Here is a 26,603-nt window from a genome sequence, read left to right on the forward strand (position 1 = left end):
TGGAGGCTTGCGCACAGAACTGTGGCCGCTTCTATCCTGCTATTTCTCGTCTATTGCAGTTTACGAAGATTTGAGATAGGTTGTTTAGATCGTGTCATTTCTAAGTTCATTCGTTTAACAAATATTGATTGAATACCCATTATGTCTCAGAATGGCTTTAGGTTTTTTTGAGACACAGGTATGAACAAGGCAAAGTCCTGACCCTCACAGACTATCACAACTCAGTGCAGGAAATGCTGTGACAAGAGCAAGCATACGGGCAGCTAACCCAACCTGGGAGAGCTTCCTGGAGGAAATGGCACCTAAACTGAGATTTGAAGGCTAAGTAGGAGACTGCCCTGGGAGAGAAGATGAGGAGCAGATTAGGAATGGGTAAGGCTCTTGCACTGTTGGTGGGAATGCAAACTGGTGCAGCCGCTCTGGAAAACAGTGTGGAGGTTCCTCAAAAAATTCAAAATAGATCTACCCTATGACCCAGCAACAGCACTGCTTGGAATTTACCCAAGGGATCCAGGAGTGCTGATGAGTAGGGGCACTTGTACCCCAATGTTTATAGCAGCACTTTCAACAATAGCCAAATTATGGAAAGAGCCTAAATGTCCATCAACTGACGAATGGATAAAGAAATTGTGGTTTATATACACAATGGAATACTACGTGGCAATGAGAAAGAATGAAATATGGCCTTCTGTAGCAACGTGGATGGAAATGGAAAGTGTTATGCTAAGTGAAATAAGTCATACAGAGAAAGACAGATACCATATGTTTTCACTCTTATGTGGATCCTGAGAAACTTACCAGAAGACCATGGGGGAGGAGGAAAAAAAAAAGAAGAAAGGTTAGAGAGGGAGAGAGCCAAAACATAAGAGACTCTTAAAAACTGAGAACAAACTGAGGGTTGATGGGGGGTGGGAGGGAGGAGTGTGTGGGTGATGGGTATGGAGGAGAGCACCTGTTGGGATGAGCACTGGGTGTTGTATGGAAACCAATTTGACAATAAATTTCATATTAAAAAAAAAAAAGAAAAAAAAAGAATGGGTAAGGATTCAGCAGAAGGAGAATTTATACCTGGAATGAGAATGAACAAGGGGATTTTAGGAACTGGGGAACTTTAACATGATTGATTGGAGCTTTGAGTACAAAGTAATAGTGAGAAAGAAAAGTGGATAAGTAAACAGAGTACGGATCAAATCACAAAAGGTCTACATGCCATATTAGGACCTATAGAGAAATGAGGAGCCAGTGAATGGTTAGAGGGAGGGGAGTAACATGACTGTATTTGCCTCTTAGAAAGATCAGTGTTTCTGCGGGGGGGGGGGGGGGGGGGGGGAGGGCAGCAGGTCAGAGTGGACTCAGGCGCTGTGCAGACTCCAAGGCAGAAACTGTTTTGGAGGATGCTGTAATTTAATTAAGCGAGCTGGGGGAGTCACAGTGGGGATGTTGAAAAGCATTCGCCTGGGGAGGCCTGCTGGCTCCAAAACTCCCTCTGGATTCTGCTCTGCTTCTCTGCTCTAAGGTACACGGTTTTTGTTTTGTGTGTGTGTGTGTGTGTTGTGTGTGTACACGTTTACGTGTGTTGGGAAGGGAGTCCCCAAGAGAGGACAATGGCAAGTGATTATGTGTCAGAAAAGGGCACGCACACTGAACCCAGAAATCAGCTGTTAAAAGCCTTAGAGACCATCTTCACTAAACCTCTCTGTACAGAAAAAGAAAGTACAGCCCAGATGAGCACAGACTTATTCAAAGTCACAAGGGAAAGGGCTGGTAGAACCTCCCTCTCCTGACTGCCACCCCTTCCTCCAACTACAGCCTTTCCCCTGCTCTGTGCTTTCACCTCTCTTCTCCCTTCTTTCCACTAAGCACCTTAGTGGAGCAACCGAGCCCAGGGGAAATGTTAGGATTCAAATGATGGCAGTGTTGGAAAGTTTTATATACAGACAACGTAAGAAAAACAAGACTTTGGTGGCACGTGGGTGGCTCAGTCTATTAAGCATCCAACTTTGGCTCAAGTCATGACCTCACAGTTCGTGGGTTCAAGCCCTGCATCGGGCTCTGTGCTGACGACCCGGAGCCTGGAGCCTGTTTCAGATTGTCTCTCCCTTTCCCTCTGCCCCTCCCCTGCTTGCACTCTGTCTCTCTCCGTCTAAGAAAAAAAATTAATTAAAAAGAAAAAGAAGACTTTTAATTATATGAGCAGCCCTGTCCCCCGCAGTTCTCACGCTTGCGTTTTCCAAGCTTGTTTGCTTCTACCAACTCATAGGATTTTGATGAAAGTGTTTTTCATTTCTCATAGTTACTGACATCAATCCTTGAAAAGCCTTAGGACGAACTATTACAATATGAACCTTGTTAACCTGTTCTATATCCTCTGAAGAGAAACTGCATATGAAGTGAAATTAATAAGTGTATGATTTACAAGTTTATTAGACTTGGTCAATCATTGTGGAAAGCTTGGCTGCGTGACGATTACAAGCTTCCTTGAAAAAAATAAATAATTAAAGAGAAACTTTATAAATTATACAGGGTTTCGACTGTATTGTATTTCATTCCAGAATAACAATATTCTGTACTCCATGGATTAAACTTAGGAAAGGTGTCTGACACTACATGAGGCAAATTCTCCTAAAGCCTTCATTTGATGTGTTATTCTTTACGGTCTAAAATGTTAGGGCTTCTCTGTTAGGACTCAAAATACTGCTCTGAAGTTTTAGGTAAATCAGGCTATTACAAAAGCTGTATTGTCCTTTTAGGACCTCAGCAAACTAACTGTATTACTAAGGAAAGTAGAGAATCAGCAGCCATGTGATTAACTGAGCTAGTGCCTAGAGACGTCAGTAATTCGATCTCCAATGGCAGCTTGGAAGCCTAAAGGTCATGGAATTCTCATTACTTGCTGGGTGTGACAAGGAGGGGGAAATAGGAATTTTGGTCTAAGAGAAATCATGTGGTCAAAGGCATTTAACTACAGTTAGCAACTATCAGGGGCATTCAGGGATATGGATCAACAGTATCACTGTCTTCAATTACTGTCTTTGTCAATCATCATGACTGACATCAGTAAATAATGACCATGTCCCCTGGATGTGGGTCAAGAAGTATGGCAGTCGTCGGAGGCATTGGTCGGTGGCCCAGTTCTGCTCCCCACCAGTCCTAACAAATCATCTGAGCTCACTGGTCTGTAGTTTCCTCATCAAATAGCTGTAAGGATGGGGCGTGGTGAGTAGTGAGATGCATGTATGAGAACATTTTGTGTTTGTACATTGGGGTAAAACATGGCAATTATTTTATGATAAAAATAAGTATGCAAAATATAATTGGGATTTTCTTAGAGTACTGCTTACTAGTCCCTAGGAATAGCTGCTTGGATATGTGTGTGTGTGTGTGTGTGTGTGTGTGTGTGCGCACGCGTATACACACATATACACAAATGTATATGTATATACATACCAACATACACACATATATATGTTTTTTTTAATTGTAAGCATCCATGATTTTTTAAAATAGAGTAAATTGGACAAATGAAATTTTTATAGAGCTGGAGAACCCATAAAACATCACTAAAGCTTCAAAAATCCACTTGGAATTTTTCTTTTCAATTTTCTGATATTTTACGTAATAATAATCCCCCTCCTGATCTCTAGAGATAATGGAAGAGTATGGAAGGAAGAGCACACGTTTCAGTTTAGTTTAGTTTTTTTTTTTCTTCTCCAGTTTTTTTAATGAGCTAACAAACAAGAAAGATGGAGGAGAAGGCCCACGTAGATCTTAAAATCTTAGGACTTTGGTACATGGACCTTTTTTATTCCCACCATTTAAAAATGTTTTAGTTAAAAAATAAATAAATAAAAATAAAACAATAAAATAAGAAAATAAAAATATTTTAGTTAATTTATATTTTTGAACTAGAAAATTCAGAATTAGACTAGTCCAGCCTTACAGCTGTGAACTAATACAATTGTTGTGGTCACCTCTACATAGGCAGAATGGGCCCTCCCCCCAACACACACCCCAAATTTGGTTCAGACGTCCAGACCAATGAGGCCACACGAACACCAAGAGAGCGTAGAAAGGTTTATTATTCACATAATGAGGCCCTCCGAGGAGAGCAGGGCAGGATGCTAACAGGTCCAAATGGCTTAAGAGAGCAGAAGGAGAGTGGCTTGGGATTTCATGGCAAGGTGGGAATTGAGGGTTCTGCTCTGCAAGAGCCAGGACTTGCACCGCGTGAAGGTCCTGCAGGTGCCAAAGGAGGAAGCATCTAGGCTGTCCCATCAGGTTGCCCAGATGTGGGGCAAAAGGGAAGAAGAGTAGTGGGGACTGAAAGCTGTCAGCCATCAATCAAGCATGAAAAAAGGGGGTGGAGCCAAACTCTTTAGTACAGACTCTATGACAATAATACAGAGCATAAAAGTGTATACAATATAGTACATCCATCTGGCCAGTGGCCAACCGCCACTCCCTGATCCACCCGAGGCAACCACTCTTCAGTCTTACCAGCAGCTTTGCAACCTCCCAGAGACAGGCTACGTATATACAAATATACGTACGTGCGAGCATGCACACACATAATTCACTCCTTTTGCTAAAGATCAAAGGGTAGTTAGTCACTGGATACTCCAAGGTTTTGTTTAAATTCCTTCAAACTTCTGTTGTTTTCTAGATAAGTGTCTTGGGCCAAGTTATTTCACCTGAGTCCCAATATAGTTTTTTGTAAAAGGGAGATGAGGCCAATACCTGCTTGTGGGGTTCACAGAAAGAAATAGCCAGTGTCTAGAATGTAACAGCGAATGTCCCTTTTGCCTTGTTTCCTTCTACTTCCGTGGCTGCCCTCTTTTGGCCTCTTTTGCAAACTCCTCTCCCTTTATTGACTGAAATATTGGAAGTTCCCTAGGTTTCCATCCTTGGCCCTTTTCTCTTCTCACTGGACTCATCATCCCTGGCTAATCTGAGCAGTGTCAAAGGCTCTGAGGCAGCTTATGGACTGATGAGTCCATTCAGCTGGGTCTCCTACAGCTCACACACGAATTTACAAAAGTCTACTGACCGTCTAGATTTACGTGTCTAGTAAGTACTTCAAAATTAACAATATGTCTTTACCCTTCCCCAAGCTCTTCTTCTCCTAAGTTCTCGATCTCAGTAAAATGGTACCTTATCCATCTGGTTTTGAACTGAAATTTGGGAGGCATAACCTTGCCCTTGCTCTCATTCCCACCTCTAATCAATCCCCAGATTTTGTTCACACTATTCAAAAGTATCTCTTGATCTGTTCATCTAGTTATCTCCATCCCACTGAATGCTTTTCTAGATCATTTCCCAAAAAAATTATTGCAACAGCATCTTCCCTGATCCCTCTTTCCAATCATGCCTGCCTCTAAGTAACACCAGAGGACAGAGAGATCCTTCTACAATACAAACCTGATCCTGTGAACTCCCTGATTAAGTTTTGTCAATGACTCCCCATTTCCATCTGGACATGGCTCAAATTCCTTAAATTGACTCAATCTTGTTCTATCTTTTCATCTCTTTCTAGAAATCCTACCCAATTCCAACAGCTTTAAATACCATATTATGCCAATAACTCCTAAATTTACATCTCCTAGACTCCCACCCAGACCTCTACCCTGAGCCCAAGTCTCTTCTACAGTAGCCTTCTTAACATCTCCATTTGAATGACTCATAGGCATCTAAGAAATGTGTTTACCAGGATTCTTGATTTCCCTCCCCATCTTCCTCAATTCAGCAAGCCACCCAACTGCTAAACTCAGAAAACCTGGGTATTATCTTTAATTCCCTTTTTCTCAGCCTGCACTTCAATCCACCTGAAGTGCAATTAATTCTCTCTAAAATATTTCGGTCTATCCGTTTCTCTGTATTTTATTCCCATTAGTGTCTAAGTCATCGTCTTCTCTCACTTGGACCATCGCCAAGCCTGGTGTTTCACTATGCCCGTGTGTGTCGCCTTCCAATTCACTCCAACACAAAGCACCAAAGGAGTCTTTTAAAAATATAAATCAGTGCATGTCGCTCTCTTGCTTAAAACCTTTCAGTGACTTAACACTGCTTTTAAAATAAAATCCAAAATCCTTGCCGTGACTTACTTGCCCTCCATGGGGCAAGTCTACATGGATTCTTACTATCCCCTCATTCACCACACTCCAACAGCAGGTCATTTTCTTCCTGACTCACTTTGACTGCAGAGCATCTAGGACAGTGCCTGGTACTTGAGACACGTGTGACAAATGCTGAAAAGATGAATAAATGAGTGGCTTACAAGACTTTTCTTGGACCCTGCTTCAGCTATTCTCTTTCTACTTCTACATATTACAGTCTAAGCCCCACTACATTGTAGAATAGAATGAGAGTTGGCAATGCCTACCTTGAAACACTTTTAGCTGGTGGCAGCAGAAATCAAAACGAGAGAACCCCAAGAGATGGGTGAAAACTCTGGCAGAATCAGGACTGATTCACTTCGCCATTTTTCCCCACTGGGTGGACATTCTCGGGCTCCTCTGAGCTCACATCTTGAAGAGTTTTCATGTTTTCTTTTCAACTGCGGTAAAATATAAATAACAAAATAATTTACCATTGTAACCATCGTGAAGTGTGTGATTCAGTGACATTAAATACATTCACAAGGTTGTAGACCCAACACCGCTGTCTATTACCAGAACTCTTCTATCAACGCAAACACTCTGCATCCATTATACAGTGACTCTCCATTCTCCTCTCCTCCCAGCCCCTGGTAACCACTATGCTACTTTCTAGCTGCATGAATTTGCCTATTTTTAGTACCTCATGTAAGTGGAATCGCATAATATTTGTCCTTTTGTGTCCAGCTTCTTTCACTTGGCATAATGTTTTCAAGGTTCATCCATGTGGTAGCGTGTGTCAGACTTGCATCCCTTTCTATGAGTGATTAATATCTATGTTTGTTTTTTTCATTCATTTGTCCAACAAATATTTACTGAGCACTTTGTTAAGGTCCAAGCAGTGCTCTAGACCCTATTCATATAGCAATGAACAAAAAACAAAAAGTTACTGCATTCGTCACACAAATAGAGAAGTAAATATATAGTACGTCAAACAGTAAGAAGTGCTATGGAAAACCAATATTGCAAGACTAGCTGTATAGGAAGAGGAAACCTTCGTGGTAGGATGCGACTGTTCATGTCGTGCCTTGAGGGCTAGTGTAAGGTCTTTGGGTTTTACTCTGAAATAAGAAGCCAATACGAAGTTTGGAGTTACAGAGTGACCTAACCTGACCTACATTTTAAAGAAAAATCCTGGCTTCGGTATTAAGGGAATATGAGGCAAAATGAGGCAAAATGAGACAAAGGGGAAATAGAAATACCAGCGAGGAGGATAACCCAATAGTCCAGGTGAACGATGGTTAAGACCTGTACCACAGAGTACTAGTCAAGGTTCTCCAGAGAACCAGAAACTATAGGATATATAGGTGATAGGTAGATTATGAGACAGGGAGAAGGGGGGAGGGGAGGGAGGAGAAGGGGAGAAGGAGGAGGAGAAGGAGAAGGAGAAGGAGAGGGAGAGGGAGAGGGAGAGGGAGAGGGAGAGGGAGATTTATCTTAAGGAATTGACTCATTCAGTTGTGTTGGCTGGCAAGTCTGAAATCCGCAGAGCAGGCCAATAGGCTGGAAACTGAGGAAGGGTTTCTGTGTTTCAGTCTTGTGGCCAGATTTCTTCTGAGAGAGAATCTGTTCCATGCCTCTTCCTCGTTTCTGATGGTTTGCTGGCAATCTTTGGCATTCCTTGGCTTGTAGATGCATCACCCTGATCTCTACTTTCGTTTTCACGTGGAATTCTCCCTGTGTGTGTGTGTGTCTCTGTCCAAATTTCTGCCTTTTATTTTACACCAGTCATGCTGGGTTAGGGGCCTACGCCATTCTAACATGCCTCATCTTAACTAATTACATCTGCTACCACCCTATTTTTAAACAAGGTCATACTCTGGGGTACTGGGTTCAGAACCTCCACATATGATTTTGGGAGGAGACCCAATTCAGCCTACAACACAGAGTGATAGCTACGAACATAAGAAGCAGCTGGGAGTTTGCTGAAGTGTATGAAAGAAAGAGAGAAGTCAGGGATACTCCAATGTTTTTGACCTAAACCAAAATGATCAAGTTGCCATTCACTGAGATGGAGAAGAAAGTTTGGAGGGGAAAATCAAGAGTTCAGCTTTGCATATAATGCCAATAAATATATGGATAGACTGTATATTCAAATAAAGACCCACCTCCTACCCTAAGCTCCTCCTGTGGTTGACAACATCAGCGGGAGGCAGAGGGCCCAGGTGTCTCTGAAGGAACTGAGCAGACAGAACCTGCAGTGAGTCCTTTCCCCAGACATCCATGTCACCTAAGTAGTCCTCATTTCTAGTCCCCTCCACTTCTGTTCCTAGCCCCGCCTTCGTCACTATCAATGTTCCATTATACGACAATTACTTATAACACCTCCATAGAAGCCCTAAGCATAGATCCACTTAAAAAGTTATTAAAAGAATGTATGAAGTCAGAGCTAATTATGAGCTACAGGGATATTCTTTTTAACAGTTGTACTTTCACTAGGAACACTGAGATTTGAAGTGAACCCTAATAGAAACATGTTATTAACAGTTTGGTTGGCCTCAAATTCATATTAACCTGTGACTTTAATATCCATGATCTGTCTATCTTATATCTTGACATTTTCCAATCTGCATGGTTTGTAGTCAGCACAAGCAAAGACTTGCCATTATAGCTTTAAATCACTGTCAATTAGATTCTTGGATCCCAGTGGAGGAACTGTCTCTCCAAATAGCATAAAATAAAAATATATAATATGGTCAAACCACACCAAAACAGAATTTTGAAGAGAAAAAAAAGAATCCAGGGGGAAAAAACAGGTCATCTTATAAAATTAAATCAATTTCAAACTCCATTCTAACTGTGATTTTTATTCTAAAGCCTCTCAGAAATTTTTCGTTAAAAGTAGTTCAATCTTGCCATGGATGTTTCTTTTACGAAACGATGCTATTTAGGGGTGAATAAAAATTTTCAATTTGCCTTCTAAAGGGATGACACTTTGCATATATTGATTTGGATGTGGTGATGTTTTCCTTGACATGGTTCAATAGCCAATATGATTAATTAGGGAAATGGACATTCGATCTTCATAAAGTATTCCCTAAGTCTTTTGGATCCCTAAGGAGCAGTGCTTCCAAGAATACAGATTCCAAGATGATTCCATTTTGCGGCTAATATTAGTGAAATCGTCTGACTGTCATCTAGAATCTGGCCTAACAGGAAGACAGGCATCTCTAGAGTACTGCGGGCAGGTGAAGGTCTTTCCTCAGATAACTTGTCTCAGATCGAATTTTGTGGCTACACTAATACTCCCAGAGCTCTGTCCTTGCCAGGAGGGCCAGAGGAAGTCGGATTTCAGCACCCTACACCTATCATGCTTCACATCCCTGCTTGTTAGAGAAGCCAGCGGTCCCTCCCCAGACTCCCTGTGACTGCAGTGTGTCCAGACACCAGCCAGCATTGGAGGGCAGGCTGCTGATCCTGAGAGAAAAGACCAGTGCAGGGAAGGGTAAAAGCTGAATGTCTCCAAAGGAGCAGTGGAGCCGGGCTTTGTGTTTCTGGGGCTGAGTTTCAGACTTTTATCCTGCCTGAACATTTCCACTATTTTCCCTCACAAGCGTCTCTGTCTTGAAGCAAAGGACCGAAGCAAAATGCCTAATGAAGCGAACGTGGGGGGGGGGGTGCAAACTACCCAAGAAGAAGGACTTGGAAGGGGAGAAGAGGGAAGGGTCAGGTTACAGGTTCAGACATTCTCACAAGACCATTTGAAAATATGAACTTGAGACACAAATTCTGGGACCCATGGATGTCCCAAGAGGCTTCCTTCAGGCCCCTAGGAGTGGGGCATGCATCGCAGAAGCGTGCCTGCTGCTCATTTTCAGCAGTTTAAACTTAGTTCAAGCCCTCAAATGAAGGTTGGTCGGGAAAGGTCGTGGGTGGGCTTACTCAAGCTCTGGGTAACCAGGGACTGACCGGGTTCTTTCTTGACTTCCTTTGCACAGGGTCCTTCAGGACCCTGTGCCCTCCTCCGGTTAGGTTTCTGCTGCCATCCAGCTGCGCGCTGGAGGCATACACTGCCACGGCCGGCCACCGGCCACCTATAACTGGCAGGTGCGCGCGAAGTTAGCTGAGACCCGCCCAGGTCCAGCTGGCGGCGGCGTCTGAGCTCACTTGGCGCCGACTGAGCCCCCACCCCAACCCCAGACCAAGGGGTTCGTCCTCTGCCCTCCTCCCCTGAATGACGAATGCTGGGCGCCAAGGCAAGGCCGGAGGCTCCGAGCGTTTTCCAAATCTCTCATTTCCCCCTGCCTCGAGTGAGCTGTTGGCGCTGCTCCAGAAGCCTCCGGGGCTCTCAGCTCCAACCCCTAAAATAAACGCACGATGCCAGAAAGCGGGGGAGGGGAGAGCAGCAACGAACGGGGGACAATGAGAATACTAGGAGAAAGACCCCATTCTCCAGGAAAAGGTAATAAGGGAAGCGACACAGTGTGAACTTACTCGGAAATGCAAACCAAGCTTCACTCTCTCCCCGAGCGCATACAAACGACCGAAAGACAAATCAGCCAACAAGCTCGGTGGCTTCCAAGAAAGGGTCTCATGAATGAGAATAGGTTGCTAGGTTTCCCTCCTCCCTCCCGACAATCGCTTCCCACAAGACTTCCACCGCCCAAAGAAAACATGCCGGGCCTGGCAACTACAAAGCGGGGGTGGGGGTGGGGGGATCCTCGCCGAGCCCACGAGGCCGCCCGCGGCCGCTCCCGCCTTCAGGACCCTGGAGAGCGGCCGCCGCGCCCTTGGGACTCCCTCCCTTCCCGCCCACTAGCCTGGTCCCCTCCCGCGCCTCGCCACCCAGTCACTTTTATTCGCTGCGTCTCGCCTCCATCTTCACTTTTCTTGGCAACCACCACTCTTGTTTTTCACAAACAGATTAAACTTTTTGTTTTGCTTGAGCGGGCTGTTTGGATTGGCTGAGTTAGGTTCTGGACCGTAACTTCACTCAATGTCAGTGGACCAAGAAGCTCTAAGAGCTCAAAATGAGAGTCTGACTAGGCAGGTGACCTTAAAAAACCACTGACTTCAATCCCTTTACTTCACAAGTGAAGTAGAAAAATTCAAAGAATAAAGAGACTTTCCCAAGGTTAGCCGTGGTGTTAGTTGCAAGGCTGAGTCTAGAACCCTGGGCTTCTTTCTAAATGAATGCTTCCCTCTACTTTCAAAGAAAATAATAACAATAATTTTACCTTCACACTGGCCTTGTAGATATCCTAAGCAAGAAGTGGAAGGTGGAAAGGCCTGCATTCCTGAGAATAAGATGGATACATAGGGTGCAGAAAGGGGCCCTGCATACTGTGCCCTCATGAGCCCCCAGAGCAGTCCTGGTATCCCACCCACTCTCACCAGCATGACCAAAGTCAAATGAGCCAGCCCGTCTTCCACTCGGCCAGGGTCTGGGATCCCTCAGTCTTCTGCCACTATCCAATTCTCCCCAGACACTTCTCTACACACTTGGTTAGTAGTAACCAAGTCCAACTTCTGTGCCTCCAGCAGGAAGAGCTCCAGGCACCTTGGGAGGTGGGAAAGGTGAGAGGGAAAGAGAGGAGAGCAAGAGTTGCGAAAGTGAACTGGGAGTGGGGCGCCTGGGTGGCTCAGTCAGTTAAGCGTCCGACTTTGGCTCAAGTCATGATCTCACCGTTGGTGAGTTTGAGCCCCACGTCGGGCTCTGTGCCCACAGCTCAGAGCCTGGAGCCTGCTTCGGATTCTGTCTTGTGCTCTCTCTCTGCCCCTCCCCGGCTCATGTTCTGTCTCAAAAATAAATAAAACATTAAAAAAAAATTTTAAGTGAACTAGGAGAATTGCATTCGTAGGAGACTCTAAAGAACCAAGAGATATGAACACAGAGGCATCTCATACTTAAGGTGCACACGAAACTCCTAGGAATGTTAACATTCAGATTCTGATGCAATATTCAGGACAGGGTCCCAGATTCTGTATTTCCAACAAGCTCCAGGTTGTTATTGAAGCTGGTCCAAGAACGACAATGGGGAGCCAAGTTAGAAAGGGCAAGGGGAGAGGAAGAAGAAAGGGGGTAAGGAGAGAAAAGGGAAGGACAATCTAACCAAAGGCCTTTCCTTTTGCTCTCGCCGACCTTCTCTTGCACCCCAATGTACAGCCTCTAAATGCTGTAGAAATGGCACTAAAAGCACATTTTCAGTCCGTAGCTGGACCCAACACTAATGGCGTGTTGGTTTTGTTTCTCTCCCCCTACTTTTTGCTCTTCCTGCCGCCGGCCCTGCACAGCTCTCAGACGCGCCCGCTGCCCCGAAGCTGCTCAACCTGCTTTTTAGCACGCTCTCTGGCCTCGCCCGATTCTTCTCTCACCTTCTCCAGCGACCCCCTTCTGGGGCTCCCCAGCGGCACCCGGACTTCTCCCTCCTGCTTCCCGCTTGCGCCCTGCCGGCGGCTGGGCTCTCGCGGGGGCACGGGGAGCGGCCAGGCCGCCTCTCGCTCCTGCTCCGGGCGGCTCTGGCACTGCCTAGGCCCCCAGGGGAACGCCTGCCCAAGGAAGAGGATGCCTGCGCGGGGCAGAGCTCGCCCATGCCCGTGAGTACCATTGTCTCCACCCACGCCCCACCCCCGGCCTCACCGGGACGCCAGCATCCCCAGCTCCTTCCAACCCCCACCGACCCACTCCAAGCCCGGCCAGCAGGGGCTCTGGCCAGCAAGGGGCAGGGGGGCGCGGGACAGAGAGTTTGGGTGTTAAGGTCGAGAGGCCTGAGCACGTTGAAGGAAAAGGCGCCGGCGCCTCGCCTGACACCCCCTTTCCGTAGTAGACCCTCGAAGCTACTTTTCCCTGGACCATTTCCTTCCAGTGTCAATGCAAGCGGGAGGGAGCCCTCGCCCTTCCTGAGCCTGCTTCTCAAACTCTCGCTCTCAGCGCGTCGCTCAACCCCCTTCCTCCAAGCCTACCCCCGACGCGCCTCCGCCCCCACCTCGCGCTCCCACTCCCCTGCCCTCAGCGTCTGCAAGCTCTGGAGGCCGGGGAGGAAATGACGTGATGTTATTTTTGTGTCAGGTCAGCTTCCAGCTTCAGTTTAGCCCTCCGAGCTCCGGCGCAGGGCTCCGGCCTCCGCCTGCGCCTCGCTCCCGAGGGCACGCGGCGGGGTGTATAGGTACACTCGATGCTCTGTGCCCGCAGAGCTGGGCGGCAGCGTTCCCCACCACCCCCCCTTCAGGGCTCTCCCTACCCCCAGACTTCGGAGCCCCTGGGGACGGAAGGCAGCAGCCTGGGGTCTCAGCGGGGGCCGGAATCCGGAGCCAGCCAGCCCCCACCTCCCCACCCCCACCCCGGTGGGGCGTCCGGCATCGGCGGCAGGAAGAGGGCGTGGAACCCCTTTCCAGAGAGGGACCGGCAGAGGCTGAAGCTGCACGGGGGTGGGACGAAGCTGCACGGGGGGAAGGGGGAGGGCAGAGCTAGGAGAAGCCCGGGGAAAGAGACAAGGTAGGGGGCTGCCCTCCAGAGGCGGGGGAGTCCACGGCGTGAGCACCCCCTCCGCTCGGGGCGCACCCCGCGCACACTCACACTCGCACCTCCCTCCGCCCTCCTTCATTCACAAGGTCTGAGCAAGCATTCCGGCACAGCGGAGTCTCGCTCGGCCCCCGCGCGCCGAAGCGGAGGGAGCGCAGAGGGGGGGTTTGCAGACGACCTCCGCGCTCGCCCGGCTCCGCGCCCACACCCTCGATTCTGCCTAATCCCGGGCCGGAGGAGGGGGCTACAGTCCCGCCGCGGATTGGGTCCGGCTTGGAGCCTGGGGCGACCCCCGGACCCCCGCCGCAGTGGAGCGCGCCGCCGCCAGAGGGAGGCGAGACCGGGATAGCCCGGCCCGGGAGGAGGGAGTGAGGGGGCGGGGAGGAGGCAGAGCGGAGGGAGCTTGAGGGAGGGAGAAGGCGGCGAGAGGAAAGACCGAGCCGGAGGAAGAGGAAAACCGGGGAGAGCGACCGCGGGCGTAGTAAAGCCACCAGTTGGTATTGTGATAAGAAATAAGGCACACGCGGGACGCATGCGCACGGCCGACGGAGGCGAGCTGGCCGGAGCTTCCCCTCCGGCTGGCCGCGCGGACGGTGGAAGCGTGAGTACCCCGCATCCCCAGCCCCCCTGCCCCCTCTCGGACTCACCCTAACGCCTCGGGGTGGGAAGTGGCCGGGGCGGAGCGGGGCGCGCACGCAGGGCCCGGAGTCCTCGTTGTCGCCGCGGTGGCGGGAGCGGAGCGGTCGCCTCATCCGCGGGTCCAGCCGCGTAGGTTGGTCAGTGCGTACCGTGGGGGTGTATGGGCTGAGGGTGTGCCTGGGTCCCCAGGGGGGCGTCCAGCCCCCAGGATCAGTTTCTGCCGGGTGCACCCGGCCGTCCGCACGACTCAACCTCTGTGGCCTGAGGTCAGTGAGTGGGTAGAGGACGCGGGAGGGTGGCCTTTTTAGCCTGAAATGCGTACTGAGCCCCGAAGTAGCTGTGGGGAACTCCAGGCGGTGGAGACGTCGGCGTTCTCACCGGTAGGGAGAAGGGCGAGGAAGCGGCCGGGCGCTGGAGGCGGGCAGCTGGAGCGCAGGTGGGAAGGAAGAGGAGACACTCCCCGACTCGCAGAGCCTCCCTTTAGGAAAAGCGCAACTCAGGCGGGGGACCCGGCAGGTGGGCGCGGGAAGCCGGACCCTGGAGGGTCTGCGCTTAAGCTCTTGAAAACAGAATGGACTGAACTGTGCCCCCAGCCTTGGCCACGGCGGTTAAGGTGCGGGCACCGCGGGTGTTTTTCTGGAGCAAACCCTGGCGGTTGGGTCTTCCGCACTCTCGGAGCTGCGCTCGGTAAGTTGGAGCGAGTCGGGGCGCCCCGGCTGCGGGGACTGCAAGGGGGCGTGCGCGCGCCGGGGACCAAGGAGGGGCCTCGCGCCGGCAGGAGGGCACCGGGAGACGTGGGGCGGGGTGGGGGGGGGGGTCTGTGTGCTTGGCGACTCCCCTCCCCCAGCTGTGGGGAGTGGGCGGGGTGGGGCCTCGGAGGGGGATGCGAGCCGCGAGCGGGTGGGCGTTTTCGGGCGGGGTCTGCGTGCGCGGCGTCCGGGCAGTGGGCGGGAAACGGTGCGCCCCGGGGGGTTTGTGCTCGGCGACCCGCCCACCCCGCGTGGGGGGTGAGTGGGCGGGGAAGGGCCCCGGTGGAGGCGGCGCTCGGAGCCGGGAGTGGGTTTTCCGGACTCGCCAGTTTCAGAGGAAGATCCCGGCGGGCGGCCAGGCCCTGCGCGCGACCCGAGCAGCGGGCGGGACGCGGCGGTGGATGGTGCTCGAAGCCAGAGCGGGGGCGCGGGCTGGGAACCCGGCGTGCAGCTGCTGCTGCAGCTGCTGCGCCCGCGGCCGCCAGGTTAGAGGAGTGAACGTGAATGGTTTCCGTCCCGGAGAAGGAGCGCGCTCGAGGGGAACTCTCGCCTGCCTTCCTTTGCTTCTCCGAATCCGGCGGAGGCCCGTCGCGCCTTTGGACCCCGGTTGTCCCAACCAGGCGGACTGGCTGGAGTTGGCTGGGCGTCCCAGCCGCGCCCGGCGCCTTGTGTGCGGGCTGGACTCCTCTCGTCCACAGCCTGGCAGAAGCAGTCACCCGCCCTGTTGGCTCCGTATTGCCCCTGGAGTATGGGGATAGCCTGAGCTCCTGCACCAGTCTCCATTCACCCCACTTGGGTCTGTCCCCCCTCCTCCGGGGCCCAGGGCCCTTGCGTGGCTTGGCTTCAGTTTACTTCTAGTGGTTCCAGATTATGGAATTGACTAAACAAGGGTCCTGAGTTCAAGAAGTGAACTGACTTCCTCCCCAGACTTGGCAAGGACATTTGTAATGACATGACTCTCTGGAAATTCTTGGTTTTGCTCCTAACCTAATTTTTGTTCATAACCTCTGCTGTGCCTCATCCTATCTTCTCAGTAGGTGGCATCTTTTGTATCTCGTATCCGTAATGCGTCTGAGAGGCCCTGTTGCCGGATAGGTCAGACTCCTGAGCTCTGAAACTCAAATTCAAATCCCAGCCTCGGTGTGTGACCTCAGGCAAGTTACTTAACGTTTAGTGCCTTTGTTTTATGTCTGCAGTATGAGGATAAGAAAAAAGCTCTACCTGATAGGGCAGCTGCCAACATTCTGTAAATTAATACATTAGAGCTCTGCCACATGCCAAACAAAAACTGTTATTACTGTTACTGTATTTATGCTAAATTGGCTAAGTCGCCTTCAAAACAGTATAGAAAAAGATCAGGAACAAAATGCTTTTTTTTGGTATGCTATAATAAAGTAGAAGATATCCATCACCAAAGTTAGAAAAACTAAATATTTTCTATGTTGATATGTAAATGTTAGATACAATGCATTTCTACATCATCTCGACTCTATGTCAAATAACTATGAAATATTTGCATACACATTTCAAACAGCATTTTAAGAAAATTATCTCTAACCTTCAAAATACTTCACTTTGTGAAACAGGTAGGTATAAAAAATACACGTTAGGTCATAGTATATACAGAAAATCCAATATCTGCCTTAAAATATTGCACCAGGTCAATTATATATAAGAGCATCTGGAAACTTACCTTGGGAGCTAGAAATGCTGACTCCTCTAAGATGAGATTATAAACATTTTAGCCAAAAAGAATATAGAAAGATAGGGGCATCTGGCTGGTTCAGTCCCTAGAGCATGCAACTCTTGATCTCTGGGTTGTGAGTTTGAGCCCCAGATTGGTCACAGAGATCACTTTAAGAGGAAAGAAAGAAAAAATACCTAGAATGATAAAAGTCAGATTCCTTCACTTTACAGCTGAGGAAACATTCAGAGAGGGTAGAGTTCCTTACTGAAGATCTCCAGTTAAATAGGGCCCCAAATATGATTAGAATTAAGTCTCCTGACCCTCTCCTTAGGGCTCCTACAGAACCAGGCTGATGTTTTCCTGTTTGCTACAGATTTATGAACCTTTAACAAATAGGAAACTAGAGGCCATGTGTTATATACAACACAAGAAAGACCGGGAAGTAATTTGGCTATTCGTGTCCCACAGCTTGATTAGGGTCTCTCACAGTGGAAGGTAGACCCTCATAACTTACCTAAGGTAGACTGAGATCACAGATCAAGCTAGAGGGAGAGCCAGCATTGGAATTCAGGGTCCCACTGAAGTCTGCATTTGGTTGTATGTTCTATTAATCCCTTGGAGCAGTTTTACCTTAGAAATCACTTTTGAGCTTTTTGTAAATTCTTAAAATCTCCCTCCTGCTGACTTAAGAGAGCTTTTTAGGAAAGGCCTTCAAAATTACATAGCAAGGAGATTTTATTGTTCCAGACTTTGTGGACAAGCAAGAATGAAAGAGAAAAAAAGCTTTCTGATTTTAATGCAGTCACTTTTAAATGACTTCCATTCCAGGCACCTGAATATCAATCCCAAAATCCTACAGTTCTTTCATTTCTGCATGTGGCAGTCTAATGACTAATGACATTCACCTTCCATGGACAGATGCAGCTGGTAGCCTCAAGGTCCAGCCCTCACAGAACAGTTTAGGAATTCTATGGCAGAACCTTTCAAGGAAGCATCTGGCCTTGCAGAGTCATTTAAGATTATAAGAACGATGTGTCTTCCGAAGAAGGCCCTTCTAGGAACTGTGCTTGCATCCTTGAAGAGGGAGACCATGGTTCTTTCCAGTGGGCAAACTGGATATTTTACCCTTGACTTTGCACCTCTGTACACCTACCCTACCTTGTATTCTTAGACAGAAATACAGGGCATTAAGTAGGGAGTGACCTTGTAGCAGTCTCCCAAGCCAGTTCAGCAGAACTGAGTTTTGAAATCACCTGTGTTAAGTCAAGTCCCGATCTGATTATAATGTGAATCACTATCCAATTGGGAATATTTCAAGTTGGTTTTTGGTGCACCACCAGGTGACTCACAATGTGACCTTCTTCTGTTCAACTACGTATGGTGTCAGTCAGCAACTAACAGGGTTCACTCTGAGTCAGAGCTTAGCCTTTAGTATAATAAGTGTGAGTCATTGACTACCCGGTGCTATCGAGATGGTCCCCGAATTTTACCTTGAGCAGCTCGAGAGTTTAGACAACCCTGCATGGGTGAGTCAGTTCGTAGTACAATTGAATAAGCTTTTGCAGCAGCCATTCACACGAGCGTGTGATATGAGTGAAAGCATGAGGTGATAGTATATGTTATGGAGTCATAGAAGAAATCACCCTGATTCTAATCCGGCTGATTAGATTCTAGCTATTTGCATGGGGAATCATTTGTGAAATAGGCATCATCAGCCCTATTGCCCAGCAGTGATGTTTTACTTCGATTATTTCACTGATTTTTTTTTTAAAGCCAGTTAACTGTTCTGGTTTGGAAGTGCTCAATTTCTACTAATTATTTAACTCTACGCTAAACTGTAGAACCCTTTTGGAATACAGTTAGCATTTGGATTTTAGACAATGGCATCTCATGCGGTTACTTAGCAGTTTGACTCCCCGAGGTCCTGGGTTACAACCCAGCAGTGGGTTGTTAGTCGCCCAGCAGTGAAGTAGAGGAGTATCCTTTGTTGTCTGGTTTATCTCCGTTAGGTGCCCGTCGCCTCTAACGCTACCTGAGCAGTATCTGCTCAAGAGCTAGAACACAGGTTTGTGGTGCAGTTCTGAGGCTGGCAACACGTAGCACTTGTCACCCTTCTAGGGCTGGCTGGCTAGATCAACATAAACTGACAGAGCTGTTGCATTTGTGGCAAGACAGCGGAAAGCATGAGGCAACGTATGCCTTACCCACCTTTGCAAATGAACTTTACATCTCAGGGTAGAGTAAGAATGAGACCTAAGGTACCAGTAGATTTCTTAATTTCTTGGTAATCAGTGATAAGTTATTACCTTTGGAACCGAGCTTAGACTACTGCTTAAAAGTACACGTTTGTTTTTCTGTTATCTTCTGACGGCTCCAAGAAAATCCCAAAAGTGTGGACTTTATACCATATACAGTAAAACCTTGGCTTGCGAGCATGATTCATTCCGGAAACATGCTTGTAATCCAAAGCACTTGTGTATCAAAGACGATTTCTCCATAAGAAATAATGGAAACTCACATGATTCATTCCACAACCCCGAAATAATCACATAAAAATGATTACAGGGGCGCCTGGGTGGCTCAGTCAGTTAAGCACCCCACTTCGCCTCAGGTCATGATCTCGCAGTTCATGAGTTTGAGTCGGATTCTGTGTCTCCCTCTGTCTGCCCTTGCCCCGCATGCTAACGCGCTCTCTCACTCTCTAAGATTAAATATTAAAATTTAAAAGAAAAATGATTACAATATCATAATATAATACAGATAAAGAAAATACAAAATATAAAGAAGAGCAAATTAACCTGCACTTACCTTCGAAAACCTTTGTGACTGATATGAGGGAGACAAGAGAGAGGATCGTTACCGTGTAGGACAACTTCCACTATCGTAATGGAATCACTGCTATCTATTGGCTCAATGGAATCTTTTTTGTTTTATGCAATTTTAACAAGGAACCTGTCCAGTGACACTTGCTTTTGCCTCCTTTTGAGGATTTTGTGGAAATGTGGCATTGCATTGATAATCACGCACAATCCTGCAGTGAGAGAGGGAGGGAGAGAAGAACCATTGGTTCACTTGTGATCACGTGGCATTCAGCATCACATACTACTCGTGTTGCAAGACGTTTATCGACTTAAAATGTATTAGAAATGTTTGCTCGTCTTGCAGAACACTCGCAGAACAGGTTACTCCCAATCCAAGATTTTAACTGGACCTTTATTTTATTTCTACAGATATCCATTCCTAGCAATAACCCAGATACTAATTCATATGTCTTCTCCTATATAGGAGTGTATAGATGCTTCTGGGTATTTAATGGGAACGGTACAAAAAGAGTTCTGACTTAATGTAATTCCTGGCAGATGCAGGTCATTAGGACGCTATTGAGTTAGACTGTTTATAACACTGAAACAAAGTTTCTACAGAAGTTTGCTAAATTTCAGTGAGGAGCTAAACATACTTTTGTGACATTTGTTATTGCTTTTACCTTTGTTTATTTGAGTCATAAGTTACAGTAAAGTGTGCACATCTTAAATGTACAACTTAATAAACCTTATGTGAGTATACCGCCATGTAACTATCTAGACCAGCCTTTCTCCACCTTAGCATCACTGACATTTTGGATTGACTACCTCCCTGTTTGGGAGACTGTCCTGTGCATTGTAGGGTGTTGAGCAGTATCCCTGCCCTCTACCCCTAGATGCCAATAGCACCCTTCCCTAGATGGGACAATGACAAATGTCTCCAGACATTGCTAAATGTTTTCTGGGGGCAAGATCACTCCCCACTGCTTTAGGTCAAGGTACAGGATAATTTTAGCTATCCATAAGGCCCCCTCTTGCTTCCTCCCAGTCTTTACTCCCACAGGTAACCAACGGCTCTTTTAAGTTCTCAAACCATATACAGTTGACCCGTGAGAAATGGGTTTGAACTGCTTAGGTCAACTTGCACATGGATTTTTTTTTTTTTTTTTTTGATACAGGATAGTACTCTAAAAGTATTTTCTCTTATGGTTTTCTTTCTTTTTTTTTTTTTTTTTTTTAATTTTTTTCTTACACTTATTTATTCTTTAGAGACAGAGACAGAGCACTGGTTGGGGAGGGATAGAGAGAGAGGGAGACAGAATCAGAAGCAGGCTCCAGGCTCTGAGCCGTCAGCACAGAGCCCGATGCGGGGCTCGAACTCACAAACCGTGAGATCATGACCTGAGCCAAAGTCAGACGCTTAACCGACTGAGCCACCCAGGCGCCCCTCTTATGATTTTCTTAGTAATGTTTTCTTTTCTCTAGCTTACTCTATTGTAAGAATACAGTATATAGTGTGTATAACATACAAAATATGTGTTAATAGACTGTTTATGCTGTTGGTGAGGCAGCCAGTCAACAGGAGGCTGTGAAGTTTGGGGGAGAGTCAAAAATTATAGGCAGATTTTCAACCATATGGGGGCGGTCAACACCCCAACCCGCATGTTGTTTAAGGGTCAGCTGTATTAGCTGAGCCTTTTTTTTTTTTTTTTTTTGAACTTCATATGGAATTACATAGTACGTAATCTTTGCATCTGGTTCTTTAACTCAGCTTTTTTTTTTTTTTGAGATTCACTCGTTGCATATTGTGACTCGTGATTTTTCAATGCTGCCCAGTGTTCCTTTGTGTTAATACAACACAGTTCGTTTAACCGTTTCACTTTTGAAGGACATTTGAGTTGTTTTCTAGTGTGGGGCTATTGAGAATAATGCTAATATTAATATTCTTATTCATGTCTTTTGACAAACATAAGCCCTATTTCCATTGGATGCCCAGGAGTGAGACCGCCAGATAATGGATCCAGTATATGTTTAGATACTAGATACTATCAGTTTTTCAAACTGTTTTACACCCCAAGCCAATTTACACCCCATCCTCACCAGCACTTAGTGTCGTCCACCCCTGTAACTTGGTCATCCTGGTGGCAGTGTAGTGGTAATTCCCTGTGGTTTTAGTTCATATTCCCCTGATTACTAATGATGTTGACCATCTTTTTGTTGGCCGTTCATATGTCATCTATTGTAAACTGCCTCTACAAGCCTTTGACCTGTTCTTCCATTGTGTTGTCTGTCTTCTTTTTGATCCATTAGAGTTCTTTATACATTCTGGGGCACCTGGGTGGCTTAGTCGGTTAAGCATCTGACTCTTGATCTCAGCTCAGGTCTTGATCTCAGGGTCTTGATCTCAGGGTCGTGAGTTCAAGCCCTGTGTTGGGCTCCACCCTGGCCATGAAAACTGCTTTTAAAAAAAAGAGAGAGATCTTTATATATTCTGGATATAAGTCAAAAATGTCCGTGTGTCTACATGTATGTCACATCCCAGGCTGTGCCTTGCCTTTACGATCTCCCACCATTATCTGTTGTCTTCTATAGTTTTTGTTGTAAGGTCCTGCTTCTCCGAAGGTAACATGACTTTTTCCTCTGGCTGACTTACAGTTTTTCTCTTTGGTTTTGGCTTGCCACAGCTAGAATGAAGGTGGTGTGGTTTTATATTTATCCTGCATTCAACTCCCTCGTTTTCTTATATCTGTAGATTGATATCTTTCATCAATTTTGGAAAATTTTCACTCAACATCTTTCAGATTTTGCTTCTTACCTGTTTCCTTCTCTCCTGCTTCTGGGACTCAAACCATACATGTTAGATTTTCCCTTTCTTCCCTTGTGTTTCTTATTTGATGCTCTATTGCATCCATTTTCCTTCCTTCTTTCTTTTCTTTTTTCTTTTGGTCTGTCTTTCTCTCCTTCAATTTGAATATTTTCTTTTGACCTTGTTTGAGTTTACAGAGCCTGTCTTCTGCTGTGCCCAGTCTTTTGTCAAACCATTTGGGAGTTGTTAATTTCAGAAAGTGTTTTGTTCTCAAAGCAGTATGTCCAATTGATTCTTTTCAATACACTTAAATTCTCCAGTGAAATCCCCCATCAGTTCTGTCCATCTGATTCTTGGCTACTCAATCCCATATTGATAGTGTTTGTGAGCCTGTATCTGTTATTTGCTTCTTCTGTCACATTTTTCTGTCTCTTCACATTCCCCCTAGTTTTTATTGTAGATGCACATTGCATATTAAGAGACTGTGTAGGTTGAGTCCTAGCATCCACCAGCCAGGAATCTCCCTTGGAGGGATTTCCTCTGGGAGGATGAGGGGCTTCACCACTTGACTACTAACAGGTATTGAGATAAGTTGGAGACAGATGCAATTTCAATAAGACGTAGGTAACCTCTGGCTTTCCCCCATTTCTCGGGTATTTCCTCCTGGGCTCCAGAGTCAGAGCCTAGTGGGTTTCCATGTCCTGGGTCTTGAAAGACTGAGACATCCATTGCCCCCTCCAGAGGTTTTGAGCTGGCTTTCTGCCCCCACCTTCCCCGGCTGACTTGCACATTGGGTAGATGTCTTGAGAAGGCCAGCGGTGTGTTTGAGGAGACCTTGTTACAGACGGACACTGGGTCTTCCACTTGACCTTAAGGTGTCCCATTATAGTCTCATCCTACGCCTCCAGGGGGCAAGTGCCCTCAGGGGGGAAAACACCAGGTGACAGACTGCTCACTTTTCCAAGAGCTCTCCCTCTCAGAAACCTTAGCTCATTCAATCTTTTTGCTTCCACGGCTCTCTGATGTCTGTAGAAAAATGTGATTCTAGTTACTTACCTGACTTTTTCGTTGGTGCAGAGGAACAGCGGTCTGCCCTGACCTGTTGCCTTTTTTCTTGAAAATGTTTTTCCCCGATTAAGTTTCTTTTCCTTTTTTCTTTTTTTCTTTTCTTTTCTTTCTTTTTCATTTCTTTCTTTTTCTTTTTACTTTTGGATCACATTTGTATCTTTCTATTACATTTGTTTCCAATGTAATTCAGAAAGTGAACATTAAAAATCTTGCCATTCACAACTATAAAGTGTCCTGTATGCTTCATGAGCTTAAAAATGTTAGAAGGAAAAGAAATATGTTAGAATCCTTGCAACTCTTCACGTTTCATATTGCAGTCATGTGATATAAAACGCATGAGCATTGGGATGAAAGAAAGCTGAGTTTGAATCTTGACTTTACTCACTTAGTTTTCTGAACCTCTAATTCTGAATATATATAGCATGGATAATTACACTTACTTTCTAGTAAGAAATGTACAGCAAGAAATGGAGCATTCAAGAGAGTATTCAGTAAATGGAACCTGTTATCAGTATTCCTATAATATTTATCCATCATTATTTTAGGCCCCTGAACATGGATAATTTGATTTTATTTATTTTTCTAAATGTTTGTTTTTGAGGGGGGGGGCAGTGAAAGCGGTAGGGAAGGGCAGAGAGAGAGCGAGACCAAGGATCTGAAGTGGGCTCTGTGCTGACAGCAGAGAGCCCAATGTGGGGCTCAAACTCATGAACCATGAGATCATGACCTGAGCCGAAGTCAGCTGAACCACCAACCGACTCCTGAATAATTTGATTTTAAACACTCATATTTTGATAATATTTATATCTGGTACAGATTCTAAGATTTCTGCCATTTAAACAAGGTTCTGAACAGTTTTTTAATATAAAAGGCCTATGCTTATGTCTTAATATCTGTGAAAATATAACTAAATAAGCTTATGAATTCATACTTTGCCAAAACTTTTATCTTTTGTAGACCACAAAATAACAAATAAAATTTAGTAACAAAGAATTATAATCCAAAGTAAAATCTCTCCTTAAAATCCATATCTGACTACTTGGTGTCATATCCAGTAGGGTTTATTACAAGATGTTGCCAATAAGAAAACAATATTAAGAATACTTTAAGAAGTCTGCCAGTATTCTCTGGAAAGGACAGCTGGTTTATTTTTGCAGAGGAGAGTCTGTGTGGGGGCTAGGAGTAATTGTAACATTATCCTCATGAATGATTTAAATACAATTAATCTTCATATTAAATTTTCTGTTACCGAGCTGCACTTTTATTTTGACTTATGCATCTGTTTCTTTTAAAAAAGACTGTACTAGTATATGAAAACAATTAGATTCTGCCCTAAATAGAAGATGAGGGGCGCCTGGGTGGCTCAGTCAGTTGGGCGTCCGACTTCAGCTCAGGTCATGATCTCACGGTCCGTGGGTTCAAGCCCCAGGTCAAGCTCTGTGCTGACAGCTCAGAGCCTGGGTGGAGCCTGCTTCAGATCGTCTGTCTCCCTGTCTCTCTGTCCCTCCCCCATTTGCACACACATGCGTTCTCTCTCTCTCAAAAAACTAAATAAACGTGAACAGAATTCTTTTTTAATCTTTAAATAGGAGACGAAAATAGTATTCCTGGAGGCAGATGGGTGCTTCTGGGATGCGCAGGGCTCCCCTGACCGGAGCAAGCAGGACGGCACCTCGGGTCTGTGTCCCTGAGGCCACAGGCCTATCTCAGTCTTTAACTTCCTTAGCGCAGTGAGAGTGGTCTGGCCTCCACGTTCCGAGGAGACTGCTCTCCTTCCAGTGTGAGGGCAGGTGTCAGTCAAGGCACAAGAACTGTAGGATCTGGTCATGCAACAAACTGGAATTTATCTAATTCCTACCAGACCGAAGGCTTTGCTAACCAAGTTGAGTCATGGGGCCCCTGGGTGGCTCAGTTGGTTGAGCGGCCAACTTTGGATCAGGTCATGATCTCCCAGTTCGTGGGTTCAAGCCCCACATAGCGCTTTGTGCGTGGAGCCTGCTCTGGATTCTCTGTCTCCCTCTCTCTCTGCCCCTTCCCCACTAATGTGTGTGTGTCCGTGCACGCTCTCTTGCTCTCTCTCTCTCTCAAAAATAAACATTTTAAAAAATTATTTAAAAAGAAGATAAGTCACTTCTGGCCCTTTAGGTGACTTGTTAGACCGTGCTATTATTCTTTTGGTGAAATGAAGGACCGAGTAACAAAAACATCTGAATATCCTGACCAGAACTTGGTGAATAAATTCAGGTTAAAGGAGGGTGGATGAAAGGGTACAAAGAGGCAAAAAGGTAAAATTCTGCAAAATCTAATAAAGTGAAGATCTCACCTGGGCATGTTAAACAAACGTCATAAATGAAACAAAAGACTTTATTTCTTTTCTGTATCTTTCAGTGACATGTTCCAAATCATGAAGGTATTAAAACTATAAATACTAATTTACATAAAGCATATATTTGTTTAAAATATATGTATTCTGTCGATAAAGAAGATGTGGTATATATATACAATGGAGTATTACTCGACAATCAAAAAGAATGAAATCTTGCCATTTGCAACTACGTGCTTGGAACTGGAGGGTATTATGTTAAGCGAAATTAGTCAGAGGAAGACAAATATCATATGACTTCACTCATAGGAGGACTTTCAGAGACAAAACAGATGAACATAAGGGAAGGAAAGCTAAAATAATATAAAAACAGGGAAAGGAACAAAACATAAGAGACTCTTAAATATAGAAAACAAACGGAGTGTTGCTGGAGGGGTTGTGGGAGGGGGGATGGGCTAAATGGGTAAGGGGCATTAAGAAATCTACTCCTGAAATCATTGTGGCACTATATGCTAATTTGTATGTCAGTTAAAAAATAAATTAATTAAGAAAAAAAGTTCCACCCGTGAAAAAAATATGTATGTAAATATTATATACACATATTATACATGTATATATTATATACATATAGTGTGTGTGTGTGTGTGTGTGTGTATATTATGATGCAGTGCCTGGGTACCTCGGTTAAACGTCCGACTCCGGCTCAGGTCTTGATCTCATGGTTGGTGAGTTTGAGCCCTTCATCGGGCTCTGTGCTGACAGCTCAGAGCCTGGAGCCTGCTTTGAATTCTGTGTCTCCCTCTCTCTCTATTCCTCCCCGGCACGCGCTCTCTCTCGCTCTCTCAAAAATAAAGAATTAAAAACTTTTAAAAATAATAAACATTTAAAATTTTTTTAAAAAATAAAATAACTCTAT

General features: G+C 46.0%; 1 protein-coding gene across 1 annotated transcript in view; it reads left to right on the top strand.

Annotated features, from left to right (window-relative positions):
- RGS20 (regulator of G protein signaling 20) overlaps positions 1-26,603 on the top strand; it is an 85,699-nt gene that overhangs the window by 13,965 nt on the left and 45,131 nt on the right. The window contains exons 2-3 of the mRNA XM_042973552.1: positions 8,358-8,365; positions 12,377-12,689. Of these exons, the coding sequence (XP_042829486.1) occupies positions 8,358-8,365; positions 12,377-12,689 (321 nt within the window). The remainder of the gene's footprint in view (positions 1-8,357; positions 8,366-12,376; positions 12,690-26,603) is intronic.

The sequence above is a fragment of the Panthera tigris genome, chromosome F2, assembly GCF_018350195.1.
Source record: "Panthera tigris isolate Pti1 chromosome F2, P.tigris_Pti1_mat1.1, whole genome shotgun sequence".
In the NCBI taxonomy this organism is placed as follows: Eukaryota; Metazoa; Chordata; class Mammalia; order Carnivora; family Felidae; genus Panthera; species Panthera tigris.